At 45.3% G+C, this 13,947-nt stretch overlaps 1 protein-coding gene across 1 annotated transcript in view; it reads left to right on the plus strand.

Annotated features, from left to right (window-relative positions):
• KMT5B (lysine methyltransferase 5B) overlaps positions 1-13,947 on the plus strand; it is a 1,528,897-nt gene that overhangs the window by 405,242 nt on the left and 1,109,708 nt on the right. Inside the window, exon 6 of the mRNA XM_044073539.1 lies at positions 8,836-8,983. Within this exon, the coding sequence (XP_043929474.1) occupies positions 8,836-8,983 (148 nt within the window). The remainder of the gene's footprint in view (positions 1-8,835; positions 8,984-13,947) is intronic.

The raw sequence follows: 13,947 nt of genomic DNA on the forward strand, positions 1-13,947 counted from the left end.
AGAGGGCACCTGGCATCTGGGGCAAGAAACACTGAGGAAAATGGCGTTGGCTGATGCCTTTATACCCGAATAACTGCAGCTATGACGTCGGGTGAAGTGCGACACCAGCCGAGGACAGACCCAGACTTTGGAATCCGGCCGACCGAAGGGCTGCCTGACGACAGGACAACCCATTTGTAAGGACTGCAGATGCATTCCTATCGGACATCTACATTTATGGTAGGTACAAAACTGTACTTTCTTCTTTCTCTCTCTCTTCTTACAAGGAACATTTTGGTATTTACTTTCTACTGGTGGGGTTCTTCCACCGTAACCTGGCTCTCACTAGGGGGCTCTTGACAGGGCAAGAAAAACTGATGTAATGGCATCGGCTGCCTTACTTTATACTACTGACGACCTGACACCAGTCCTGAAGTGACAGCAACCAACACAGAAATACTAAGCCTCTGGTATTCGGGCCGGCTGAGGGCTACCCTGGCAGGGATAACCCAAATGTGATGACTGCAACAGTGATTACACTCAAACATCTACATTTATGGTAAGTGTACACAACTGTACTTTTTCTGCAACTCCCATGAAAGCAAATCCCTTCCAGGCAAGGTTAAGGCTCACTCAACTGGGGCTTTATCCTCTTTCTTGACATATTGAAAAGGGGTGGACTCTAGAAGCATTCTAGCGGCAACAACCTGGACATCTGCTTATACATTTATAAAGCACTGCAAACTGAATTCCTTTTCAAGGTCCAGAGAAGGCTTTGCTAGGACCATTCTCCATGGGGCTCTTGGACCCTTATCCTTTCACCTCCCAGGTAAACTAAGCTTTGGAAATCTACCCAAAAATGCAATTGAAGCAGTGGGAGTGATGAGTGTAGTACATTTACATAAGCATTGCTTACCTGTAACAGTAGATGTTCAAATTTCTCACTGCCTCAGTGGCAGCACTTACCAGTCAATACCCCAGACTGGGCAGAGCTCAGGGGATGTTCTTCATATTTCACTGTTGCAGTCATTACAATTGGGTTATTTTGCTGGAAGGCTACCCTCAGTCGGCCTGAATTCCAAAGTCTAGGTCCAGCGTCAGTTGCTGTCGCCTCTTCCCTGACGTCAGTGCACCATGGGTATAAAAGATGAAGCCGACTTCTTGCCGCGCGGTGCCCAAATCAAAAGCAGTTTGCAAGTGCCGGTTGGCCGACTCCTGAGATTTTCGTGTTCGAATTTCAGATCTGAAGTCTTCACTAAAAGCTAAGTACCCCATTGGGGAAATTTTTTTCTTGCTTCATACCGATGTCAGAAAAAGTTAATAGTTGTATTTCTTGTGGGAAGCAAATACCTCATAAGGACTTTCATTCTTACTGTATTCCTTGCCTAGGCCCTGACCACGACGTTGCTAGTTGTCGTTTTTTTGCTAGATTTAACCAATGCACTATTAAGCGTCAGTACGATTTTGCATTTCACTATTTTGGCAGAAGATTTAACTATACAATGTCGTCGGATAGCCATCCGACTACCGGAATTCACAAGAAACGCAAGGAAAAGGACAGGCATCAGAGGTCCAAAACCGACGACGAGGCTTCTTATAAGCCAGTTGCTGGTTCTCAGTGAGGCACCTTCGAAGCCCCTGACGACCGCTACTTTAGACTCGCAGGCTGCTACCAACACCCACATGGAGTCGACCAGGCCATTGGAAGCTCAAAGTATTGGACCTTCGAAACTATTCCCTCAGATGGGCCAGGAGCTGCCGAGCAGGCATCGGCTTCTGAGGGTGTTTTCAGACCTACTCAGTTATATGTTAAAACGACTTCAGCTTCAAAGGCAAAGATGAAAGCACCTTTAAAGACAAAGAAACAAGTACAACAGCCTCATGGACAGGCCTCCATGCCTAAAAAACAGATGCTCAAAATGGCCGAAGACCTAATTACTTTGATCAGGAGTTCCCATCCCCCTCCTGATAAGAGGCCTAGGCAAGAGACAGAATATGAATATTCAGATCACGTTTCCATTTCATCTGATTCCTATTCTGATCAGGAATACTCTCTTCCTCCCTATGAGGATTCTGATGCTGAAGAATCAATCCCTTCAGCCTCTCCTCCTGAGGATTATTCTTTTGGGGAAACTTTACATACCATGAGGGAGCATTTCCAGTGGGAGAGCCAAGATTATTCAGAGTCTAAGAAAAGGCTCAGAGACTTACTTTTACTACCACAGCACAGGCCTCTAGCTATTCCACCTGTGTTAGACATTGTAGATGATGTATTTTCAGAGTCCAGTCTGACCCCTGACTCCTTACCTCCAGCTCTTGTTAAGCCGGACAGGTACTACAGGGTTCCTGACTCATAAATTCCTTTTCAAAAACCCTGCTGCTGACCAAGAAACTATCTCTCAGGGTTCCTAAGGGGTCAAGGCTTCCACTGCAAAAAACCCAACTCCCTCTGACAGGGATTCTAGAGCACTGGACAGATGGGGAAAAAAGATTTACACTTCTGCTATCCTGGCTATAAGGGCTTTAAATTGTCAGTTTCATATGCTCAAATATCAGCAATATATTATGTCACTGTTTAAACAGAAAATGTTGATAAATTCTGAATGTGCAGAAAACAAAGAAGTGCAGGAATTATTGCATGCAGCTGAACAAGTTGGAAGGCATACTTTGCAATGTGGTTTTGATTCTCTGGAGGCCTCCTGCAGGGCCGCAGTTACGGGTTCTGTCATTTGTAGGCATGCTTAGTTAAAGGAATAAAATCTACCTGATCATGTTAAAGCAAAATTATTAGATGCTCCATTACAGCATTATGCTTTGTTTGGTGTTAAAGCAGAAGAGGTGTTGAAGAAAATGGAGGACAAAGCTAAATCTATGCAAACAGCCAAGGATTTCTTACAGGTACAGCCACCAAGATTTAGCAGACACTGGCCTACAAAGAATTGGTCCTTTCCAGTGTCAGACAGGCCACAAAGGGGCAGGTACAGATGCCCTAGAGGCAGATCCCAGCCCCAAGGTTCGTACAAGTCTAAACAATGGGGTACTTCTACCTCCAAAACTGGAGAAGACCAATCACAGCCATACAGGAAACCGTCCCTTTGACTTCCCCCTGCCTACACCAAACACTTATCTTCTGGCAGCAACTTTAGGGGCAAAACTAGCACTTTTTTCACAAAATTGGCACATAATAACTTAGGACAAATTGGTCTTAAACATAGTGTCACGAGGCTACAAGTTTCACTTCCATACCATGCCAAGGGCAAATGGTTGGCCAGACCTACCAAAACATCAATGGGCAGAGGCACAAAAACAATTCGCATCCCTCATGGACATGAGGGCCATTCAACAAGTACCAGAGCAAGAGCAGGGACAAGGATTTTATTCAAGACTGTTCTTGGTACCCAGAAAGGACAAAGTCTGGAGACCAATACTGGACCTATCTATTCTAAACACATATCTGGATATTCCAAAATTCAAAATGTTGACTCTGCAGCAGCTTCTGCCCATGTTGGGCAAGAAGGCTTGTCTTGTGAATTTAGATCTAAAAGAGGCATACCTGCATGTCCCAATCAGACAAACATGCAGAAGATACCTCCGATTCAAAGCTGGCTCAATGCACTACCAGTTCTCTGCACTGCCCTTTGTGAAGACCCTGGGCGCAGTAGATAAGCCAAAGTGCCTGGCACTAGTAATTGCGTTCTGCAGACAGAGGAATGCAAATATATCCTTACTTGGACGACTGCCTCTTTCAAGCAGAGAACAAGGACATTCTACTACAGCATATGGCATTTGTAAAGAGATTACTACCATGCCTAGGGTACACAGTCAACAAACAGAAATCAAAACTAGTACCCTCTCAAGAGATAATATTCCTGGGTGCAAGCTTAAATACAACTGCCCAGATGGCTTATCTCATGCCAGACAAACAAAGGCAACTGACTGTTTCAAACTGTTGGCAACAAAGGCCCAGTTATCTGCAAGAAAAATTCTGCAGGCTTTGGGCTTAATGGCATCCTGCATTCTACTAATTCCATATGCAAGACTGCATATGATTAAACTTCATTGGTACCTAAAAAGTGTTTGGACTTAACATTGCCACAGCCTGGAAGCAATAGTTACTCTCATTCCCTGCCTGCAACAGGAGTTTTGATGGTGGACGAAGGCCTGTCACCAGAACAAGGGACAGCCATTCACTCTACCCCAGCCACACAGACATTAACAATGGACACATCGGATTATGCCTGGGGAGCCCACATGGCAGGAAAATGTATTCAAGGCACATGGTCTGCAAACCAAATGCATCTACATATCAATCAAAAAGAGATGCTAGCTGTTCAAAATGCCCTGACAGCCTTCAGGGACCTACTTCATCCGGAACAACTACTGATAAAGACAGACAACACCACGGTCATGTGTTATATAAACAAGCAGGGAGGCACTCATTCTTACCCCCTTTGCAGACTAGCCATGACTTTGTGGGACACAGCATTGACTTACCAAGTACATCTGCAGGCACAATTCCTGCCAGGAAAGATAAATATTCTGGAAGATGAACTAAGCAGAAACCTCATGGATCCCCATGAGTGGAAATTGGATCCACAAGTCTTCAGCATAACAAGGAAAATGGGGATGCCCCGACATAGATCTGTTTGCCTCACCTCACAACTGCCAACTAAAGTGATTCTGCACAAGGACTTATCACAGACAAGCATGGAAAGTGGATGCCCTATCTTTCAGCTGGAAAGACTTAACAGTATATGCCTTTCCTCCTCTGCCTCTCCTCCCCAAGGTACTCCTAAAGGTCAGAAAGGAGAAGCCAAAAATGATACTGATTGCCCCAGACTGGCCATGCCAGTACTGGTATCCAGTCCTAAGGAACTTGTCTCAATGCCCAGCCTGGACCTTACCTCAAGTGCCTCATGTACTGTCCCAGCAGAACAATCAAATCCTGCACAGCCAACTCAAGACCTTAAATCTGGCAGCATGGCGGATAATGTAGTCATACAAAACACACCTCTCACTAAAGCGGTGATGAATGTCATTTTGGAGGCCAGGAGGCCTAGTACTAGAAAATCCTATGCTGGAAAATGGATGAGATTCTGTGATTGGAACCAGGCACAAGGAATTGACACAGCTGTACCAAATATTCCTCAGATTTTGCAGTACTTGACTGAGATGCTGGACAAAGGCCTATCCTTTTTGTCTGAAAATTCATGCCTCTGCCATTTCAGCTCATTACAATACAGAGCCACCAATCTTTTCCCATCCTTTATTAAGGCAGTACCTCAGAGGGGCCAAAAATTTAAGGCCTCCAAGGAGATCACCAATACCTGCATGGGACCTCAATTATGTCTTGGAAAAACTCACCCTACCTCCTTTTGAGCCAGCCGCTACAGCTGATATAAAGTTTTTATCTTGGAAAACAGCTCTGCTCTTAGCAATAACTTCTGCAAGACGAGTCTCAGAGCTACAGGCACTCATGGCTGTGGAACCTTTTTATCATTTTTTATCCAGACAGGGTTTCTCTGAGAACAAACCCGACATTTATGCCTAAGGTAGTGTCCAGTGTGGCCCTTAACCAAACTATTAATCTGCCTACCTTTTATCCAAACCCACAGAATAAGGGGGAGAGAATTCTGCATTCTGTGGACATACACAGACGGCTACACTTCTATTTGAATAGAACCAAAGCTTTCAGTGGCATATGCTGCAGGATCACAAGGAAAGGCTATCTCAAAACAGACTATTTCAAAGTGGATAGGCCACTGCATTTGTTTCTGCGATTCACAGCATGGCAAGCCAGTACCTAAGGGCATTCAACCAGAGCAGCAGCCTTCCTCAGGGACTACCAACCAAAGCAATTTTAGAGGCTGCTACTTGGAGTTCAGTGCACACCTTCACAAAGCACCATCACTTACCACTCTACTCTTAATCCAGGTCAGGCTTTGCCACTGCAGTTCTGCAGGGCCTAATAGCCGCTCCTAATGCTATTTAGCTCCAGCCTCCCAACCTTAGCTTTGGGATTCAACCCAATTGTAATGACTGCAACAGTGAAACACGAAGAACATAGTACAGTTGTGTACACTTACCATAAATGTAGATGTTCGAGTGTATTCACTGTTGCAGTCCATGTTACCCACCCGCCATCCCCCATTGCTTTGCTGGAGCTTATCTGTACTTCTCTATTCTATACAACCTATGTGGTGTATTTGCTTGTACATGAAGGTAAAATATATACTTTGGTGCATGCATGTTTTATTGACATATTTTTAGCCTACCCTTTTGGGGGCACCTGACATCTGGGGCAAGAATTGCGTCTGCTGCATCTTTTATACCCCTGCCACACTGACGTCAGGGAAGAGGCGACAGCAACCGATGCCGGACCTAGACTTTGGAATTCAGGCCGACTGAGGGTAGCCTGCCAGCAGGATAACCGAATTGTAATGACTGCAACAGTGAATACACTCGAACATCTTACATTTATGGTAAGTGTACACAACTGTACTTTTCAACCTCTTTGATTCTGTTGTTGGCTTTGGTTTTTATGTTGTATAGTGATTGGCTGTAAATTTAGTCTTGCTTAATGATTTTGGCTTAAGGTCCTTTCCTATCTTCCTTTGTGGAACCAAAAAAAAAAAAATGCTTAACACAAAACTTCCTTTCATTTCAGAATGTGCTGAGCCAGTCTGTTGTCGCAGGATGTGATAGGAAGGGGAACCTGGCTTTTGAAAGCTGACCAATACTGGTTTACCTTGGTAGGAAACCCAAAATGTCAGAGATAGTGAGAAATTTGAACATCTAATTTTACATAAGTAAGTAGGACTTGTGCAACTGTACCTCTTGTAGTTCATCAGGAATATTCTTTCCAAAGGTGGATTCATTCTGATAGCCCTCTTTTGTCCCTCGTAAGTGTAGTTCCGTCTTTGTGACCTCATCTGGAGAAACCTCTTTGCCTGTAGGTGTCCTGAACACGTCTCTTCCCCCATTCTGCAAGTCTCAACCTAACACCCTCTCCATCCACCCGACAACATTGTTACTCCACTTCTCTTGATAGCCTAGGATTGTCCAGTTGTCGGACCACTAAGAAGCTGTACAAGGATAAATGGTTTTGTCTCTGAGCCCCTTTATTAACAGAGTAACCCTCTTTTTACCTCTTATTTAATCTGTTTTGCACCATTTAGCTCATATTTTTTATTAGGATTTGTTATAGTTCACTAAAGTTTATTTGTTTGCTACATCTAACTCATAAGGGGATAGGAAGATGTTTGTTGGCCTCTTTCAGGTGTGTAAGACTCCTTAAGGGAGTTTGTCAGACCCTTCTTTTAAGGACTTTGTTCCATCTTATTATCTGAAGTTTTTGTCATGGAAAGACTGTCTTTTTAGTGGCGGCCACTTCAGTGAGAGGAATTTCCAAGTTTCGGGCCTTGTGTATAGACTCTTCTTACTTTGTTTTCCATAGAAACTAGTAGGTACAGTTTTAAGCATCACGTACAGTATGGCAGCAGACTACTAAACAGTGCAAGTTAGTCCACTTGGAGAGATTGGAGAAGGTAGCTATTTAAAACCATTAATTGTCAACCATAGCTGCAAAACCCAAAGAGTGATTGTACCTCTGACCACTAAAAGGGAGAACAAGAAAGAAAGGGAAAAAAAAAGCTGCTCAGATTTCTTAGAAGACTGCAGTAAACCTAGCCGAAAGCTATGAGGTAAATCCCAAAGATCCACCGCTGGGTGAGAATTCCGAGGAAATAGGTACAACACTAAGGAAACAAAGTAACTAAATGTATTCTATGAATATAGAAACAAGAGTGGGCCATGCATCTGCAGCAAATGAAATGTACTCTTAGCTTAAATAAAAATGTTTTTGTAAGGAGAAGGGGTGTCCACCTGCACTTACCTTGTATTTGTGTCAAAGGTGGCCACCAAAGCATCTGAATCAGTTCTCTAATTTACCCTTTTTCAGAGTTCTCAGAGAAGAATACATTTTATACAATTTGGGCTGTCACAAACGGTTCTTTTTTTGGTAGGACAAATTCAAGCAGAAAGAAACTCCATCTTTTTGTTGTTTCCTATGATCCAAGCAAACTAGGATTTGAAGCATCTAAAATAACTCCCTCAGTAGTTGTCTATACATAAAATTTTGTTGTGAAAAATGTAACCAGTCTTACAACCAGTTGATCCTACCACTCTGCTAGTGTAGAAGCGTTTTCTCAAGCCTTTAAGAACACCACATTGGATGAGATTTGTGCAGCTGAAACACTGACTTCTTTGCATTCTTTCACAAGATGCTGTAAACTGGATGTGACCTACAGGTTGAAGTCTTCATTTGGGATACTGTCATCCACAGTATCCTTCTGATATTCCACTGAGCTAGGAGGATAATCTCAGGACTATATCTTAAAGAGGCTGGACAAGTTCAGGTCTGAAAGATATGTACTTTTAATTTTGGGTGTTTTGTCCCTCCTATTCAGTATACTCGTTTGTCATCCTTCCTGTGTGAGATGAGATATGTAGAGAATTGCATCTTGGTTTTATGTATACTGTGTAATATAATGACTGATTACATTTTGCTTGTGAGAGGCATTTCATACCTAGAGTTAGTGGGGAAGCACCAAGTGGTATGAGATTGGAAGGGCAAGAGTTGGAGGTCTGGTTAAAGTATTATTGATGAGTTGGCATGAGCCTGCAGCTAAAGTCCAAACATTTGAAGAGGATTGACACAGATCGCCCATGTCTGTCACTGTGTTAAGTTTCATAACCGTAAGAAGAAATATTTTCTGCCTTTAGTACTTTTATTTAATTGGCATCCACTGTGTTTCTCTGTTGTTTATCCAAGTGGTGTTTGTTTATTTCCTGTAGGCTGTGGAGGATCTGGGATTGAAGGTCAGAGTCGGTATGCACCTTCATCTGGGATGGGAGCCAAAGAACTCTGTGAGAATGATGACCTAGCAACAAGTCTTGTCCTTGATCCTTACTTGGGTTTCCAAACTCACAAAATGAACACAAGGTAATCAGTCTTCATTAAAAGAAAATGTGTTTACTCTTTGTGGATTAAAGTGAATTGTTAAAGTAAAATTAATATATTTGCCACTTTTAGTTGAAGGTGAGTTTTCCTTTACTAGAAAAACTCACCAGACTCTGCTACACTTTGCTGTGAAGGAAAGGTTAGTTTGCTTTTTGTTGTATTTTGTATTACTTTATTGCCTTTTTTATATTTTGAATACTGTGATTTGTTTTCTTTATCTTGTGTTTTACTTGTATTCTGCTTTTAACTGCATATTAAAACTTCAAAAGAGACCACAGCTCTGCCTCTTGTGAGTCGGGCAGAATTTTTTTCCCACCCACCAGCTTACTGTAGTGTTCTTATATCCCACTGTCTTTCTAGTTGCCTGCCTCTTATGTTAATTTGACCATGTATCTCATTTCCTCTCTGCTTTCACTGCCTTGTGTGAGTAAGCACAAAATTATCAATGTGAGAGTGTTCAATCTCGCCATTTGTTCTTACACCTGGGTTCGGAGCCGATCCTCGGCTCCATGTCGGCCGCTTGACAAAGCTCTGCATCGAGAAGAAGCTCGAGACCAACCTAACTCCCACAATCCCCCTCTGCCTTTACCTCAGATCTAGTTTGCCGCTGCAACGTTCGCATCATATTTGATGAGCTCGGACCACCTCAAAGCTAAGATTTGTTATTTCTTGTATTTTTGTTTAAAAATATTTCTCTTTAAAGTTGACTGTGTGTGTGTGAGTAGTGTATCGAGGTTTTCTCGGTTCCGTATATAGTTTTTTATATACTTTCTTAGAGTTTATTCCCTCAGGGCCTACCCCACCTCTCAGTTGGTGTCGAGACTCGAAGGCCTTCCCTTATCTCCACCTGTTCCTCCTCCGAGGCCTATCCAGTCTTCGGAGCCGGGAGAGGCTGATCTGCTGATTGTGGAGCCCTCTGTGCCGGAACCGTCCCTTTCTCGGTCGGCACCGTTCACCTCGACTCCGTCTGATCCAGTACCGGAGTCTCGGAGCCGAAGATCCATCCTTGGATCGGGGACCGAGAGTCGGACCGATTTTTCGGTTCCGACTCTCCCTCTCGGAGCCTCGGCTCGGATCGACTCGGCTCCGTCCTCGGGGTCAATGCCATCGGTGCCTGTCTCGGGGATTCCTTCGAGTTCTTCGGAACCTGGGGATGCCTCGACTCGGGACCCGGGGGCTTTCGATCTCATGAGGAAGGTGTTGTCTGCTCAGACAACCACTTCAGCAGAGACGGCTTCTCCTTCCCATAAAGGACCGTTATCCTCCTCTGCACCCACGGCTACATCTAAGCTTCGAGCACCAGTGTCTCAGCCACCCCTTGAGGGTGCCCCCTCTTCCTCGGAGGCTTCGTCGGATGCCCCCCCCCGAAGAAGTTCCGAGGAAAAGATTGTGTAAGAGGAGACACTTGGATTCTCCACAGGAATCCTTGACATCGGACACTGACTTGGATGAGTCAGAAGGGTCCCCTAAATCACCCTCAGAGGATGTCTCCTTTTCTGACATCCTGGAGATCCTAAAACAGAGAGGTGATTGGCAAGCCCTACCCCTTCTGAGGATGAGTCAGTCTTGCTGAAGGCATTCGGTGCTCGCCCTTCCTCCTCCTGGGTCACTCCGCCTTGATGAGTTAATGGAATTGATTGCTCGGAGGGCGTGGAGACACCTGACACGGTGGAGCCAGTCCCTAGAAAGCCTAATAAATATATTACAGCCCCCCAAGATAAGGCTTATCTAACAAAGGGAGTTCCAGTGGACGCTATGGTGGTTGCAGCGGCCACGAAAAAGGAGATGTCTGAATCTTCCTCATCTGTCCATCCGCCTAACAGAGATTCTAGGACTATGGACAGGTATGGGAAGCGCATTTTTAGTTCAGCGGCTTTTTCTATGCGATCCCTGAACTATTTGACCCATTTTACACGGTTACAGAGGGATCTAATCAAAGAGTTGGGAGATACCCTCCAGGGTACCACAGATGCTGCTGTCTCGGAGAAAGTTACAGCACATCTCAATACCCTTACATCTTTTGCAAACTCGTCCATAAGGCTGATCTCATACGCAGCCGAAGGGTCGAGTAGGGCAGCGGCTTCAGCAATTGCTCTTCGTAGACAATCCTGGATGCGCTTATGTTCCTTTGCGGAAGCCTTCAAGTCTTCCTTTACTAACGCCCCATTTGATGGTGCCACTCTTTTTGTCCCTAAAGTGAAGGAGACCCTTACCCGGTGTGAGCAAGAGGGAAAGACTCTGTCTGCTGTCAGAGTCTGTTTTTCCACCCCATCCAGACCGTACCCCAAAGGGCAACGTGGTGGAAAAATGTGGTTTCGAAAACCCCAAGGCTCTTTCCCAGGCACACAGGGTGATGCCCCCTCTAGAGGCAGAGGAGGGGGCAGAGGTGGAAGACGTCGCCCTGGTGGCAGAGGGGGTCCGCAAAACCAAGGTGACAGGGATACACTCCCCGGGAAACCTTTCCAGCACTCCTGAGAGGAGGCCCGGCTGTCCTGCTCTGGAGGCAGTCGGGGGTCGCTTAGCTTTATACCCTCAGGCCTGGCAAAGTCTTACATCAGACAATTGGGTAAAAAGCATTGTTACCAGAGGTTACAAAATTCCCCTCCTATTGTCCCCAATTCCGCAGAAAAGACTCCCAGATGTTCCGCCCCATCTGCGAGGCCCTGCAGCTATAGAAATTTCAAAGCTGCTAGAAAAAAGAGTCATCCAACCAGTCCCAGCGGACCAGAGAGGATTCGGAACTTACTCAAGGTTCTTTTTAGTTCCAAAAAAGACAGGGGACTGGAGGCCAATTCTGGACCTAAGCAAACTCAATACCTTCATCAAGAAAGAAAAGTTCCGGATGGTCACGCTTCAATCGATCCTTCCATTTTTACAGAAGGACGACTGGATGTGCTCCATAGATCTAAAGGACGCATACTACCACATAAAAATGGCCAGGGCGTCCAGGGATCACTTGCGCTTCCGGCTGGGAGCCAGTCACTTTCAGTTTCAAGCCCTGCCCTTTGGTCTGACCTCAGCCCCCAGGGTTTTCACCAAATGTATGGCAGTGGTAGCGTCTCACTTGAGGCGCCTGGGATTCCAGGTGTTTCCGTATCTGGACGACTGGCTCCTTTCTGCCACCACCCAGCGTCGACTGATTCAGGCCAGGGATTACACACTTTAACTCTGTGTTCATCTCGGAATTTCCGTAAATTTCGAAAAATCTTTACTACAGCCATCACAACATATCTCATTCATAGGAGCAGAATTGGATACGCGTTGCTTAATCCTAAGACTTCCTCCAGAAAGGATAACCTCCCTTCAAAACCACATATCTCTTCTTCTATTATCCAGAAAATCCCCAGCAAAACTGGTTCTGAAGGTTTTAGGTCTCATGGCAGCTTCTCTCATTGCGATACCCTTGGGAAGACTGCACATGAGAGTTCTTCAATGGCTACTGTTTGCACAATGGTCATTCCAACACTTACCCCTGACACACGAAATCCACATCACAAACATATGCAAATCACACCTGGCTTGGTGGCTTCAGACCTGCAATCTTTCCAGCGGAAGACCATTTGTGCTACCCACGCCGACAGCTACGGTGACCACGGACGCTTCCCTGATAGGGTGGGGGGCATCTTTCAGGGACAGACAGTCCAAGGCGAATGGTCCAAATTGGAGTACAATCTGCACATCAGTGTTCTAGAGTTGAGGGCAGTGTTTCTAGCGTTGCAACACTTTGCTCCCCTCCTTCCTCTAGGGACAATTGCAGTTCAGTCGGACAACATGTCCGTAGTATGGTACATAAACAAGGGGGAACCAAGTCTTATCAACTATGCAGAGAGGCCATGAGAATTTGGCAATGGGCGGAGTCCACGGGTCGCTTTCTGATAGCAACGCACATCCCGGGGTTATCCAACGTCATAGCGGACAGGTTGAGCAGAGCCATCCTGTTACCTCACGAGTGGTCTCTCAAACAATCAGTTGCGAAGGAAATTTTTCGCAAGTGGGGCCAGCCTTCCTGCGATCTGTTTGCGTCTCCAATGAACGCCAAATGCAGAAGCTATTTTGCCCTATTACCCCCTCCAGGGGAAGTCCCCAGGGACGCTCTGGTTCACGATTGCCCCCCGGGTCTCCTGTACGCTTTTCCTCCTGTTTCCCTGATTACAAAATTTCTACAGAAAGCCAACAACCTGCAAAGGACAATTATCCTCATTGCCCCATTCTGGCCTCGTCAAATCTGGTTTCCCTTTCTTCTGGCACACCGAATTCGGGAACCCTGGATCCTGGACCCGGAGCCGGATCTACTGACCCACTCGTCAGGGGTATCCCACCCGTCGCTACTCTCCCTCAGACTAGCAGCTTGGCTGCTCCGCTTCCCTTCTTAGCCAGGTCTGATCTTCTTTCCCCTGCAGTTCGAAATATCCTGGTGGCTTCTCATAAAGCTTCCACTACGAAAATTTACACTAGTAAATGGAAGCGTTTTGTGCACTGGGCAAATTCACATCAGTTGGACCCCGTGATAGCTCCTCTGAATAGGGTCCTGGAGTTTTTAACAGAACTGTCCCACCAAGGAGCTTCTCCTGCCACTTTGAGAGTGCAATTGGCCGCCATTTTGAACTTTCATGTGGAAGAAAGTGGGGCTCCTATTATGGCTCACAGGCTTTGTAAGGCCTTTCTAAAAGGATCTTTCCATATTAGACCTCCAGTTAGAACTCCTACATCACCTTGGAACTTTAACCTTCTTTTATCCCAACTGATGCTACCATCTTTTGAACCAGCCTCTTCCTGTCCATTAAAGTTTTTGTCATGGAAGACCCTCTTTTTGGTGGCTATTACATCGGCCAGAAGGGTGTCGGAGCTTCAAGCTCTTTCCATTAAACACCCTTATTTGATCTTTCACCCTGATAGAGTATCTCTTCGCACTAATCCATCTTTTCTTCCCAAAGTTTGCTCCGTTA

Source organism: Protopterus annectens, chromosome 6.part0 (genome assembly GCF_019279795.1).
Source record: "Protopterus annectens isolate FY-2018-M chromosome 6.part0, PAN1.0, whole genome shotgun sequence".
In the NCBI taxonomy this organism is placed as follows: Eukaryota; Metazoa; Chordata; order Ceratodontiformes; family Protopteridae; genus Protopterus; species Protopterus annectens.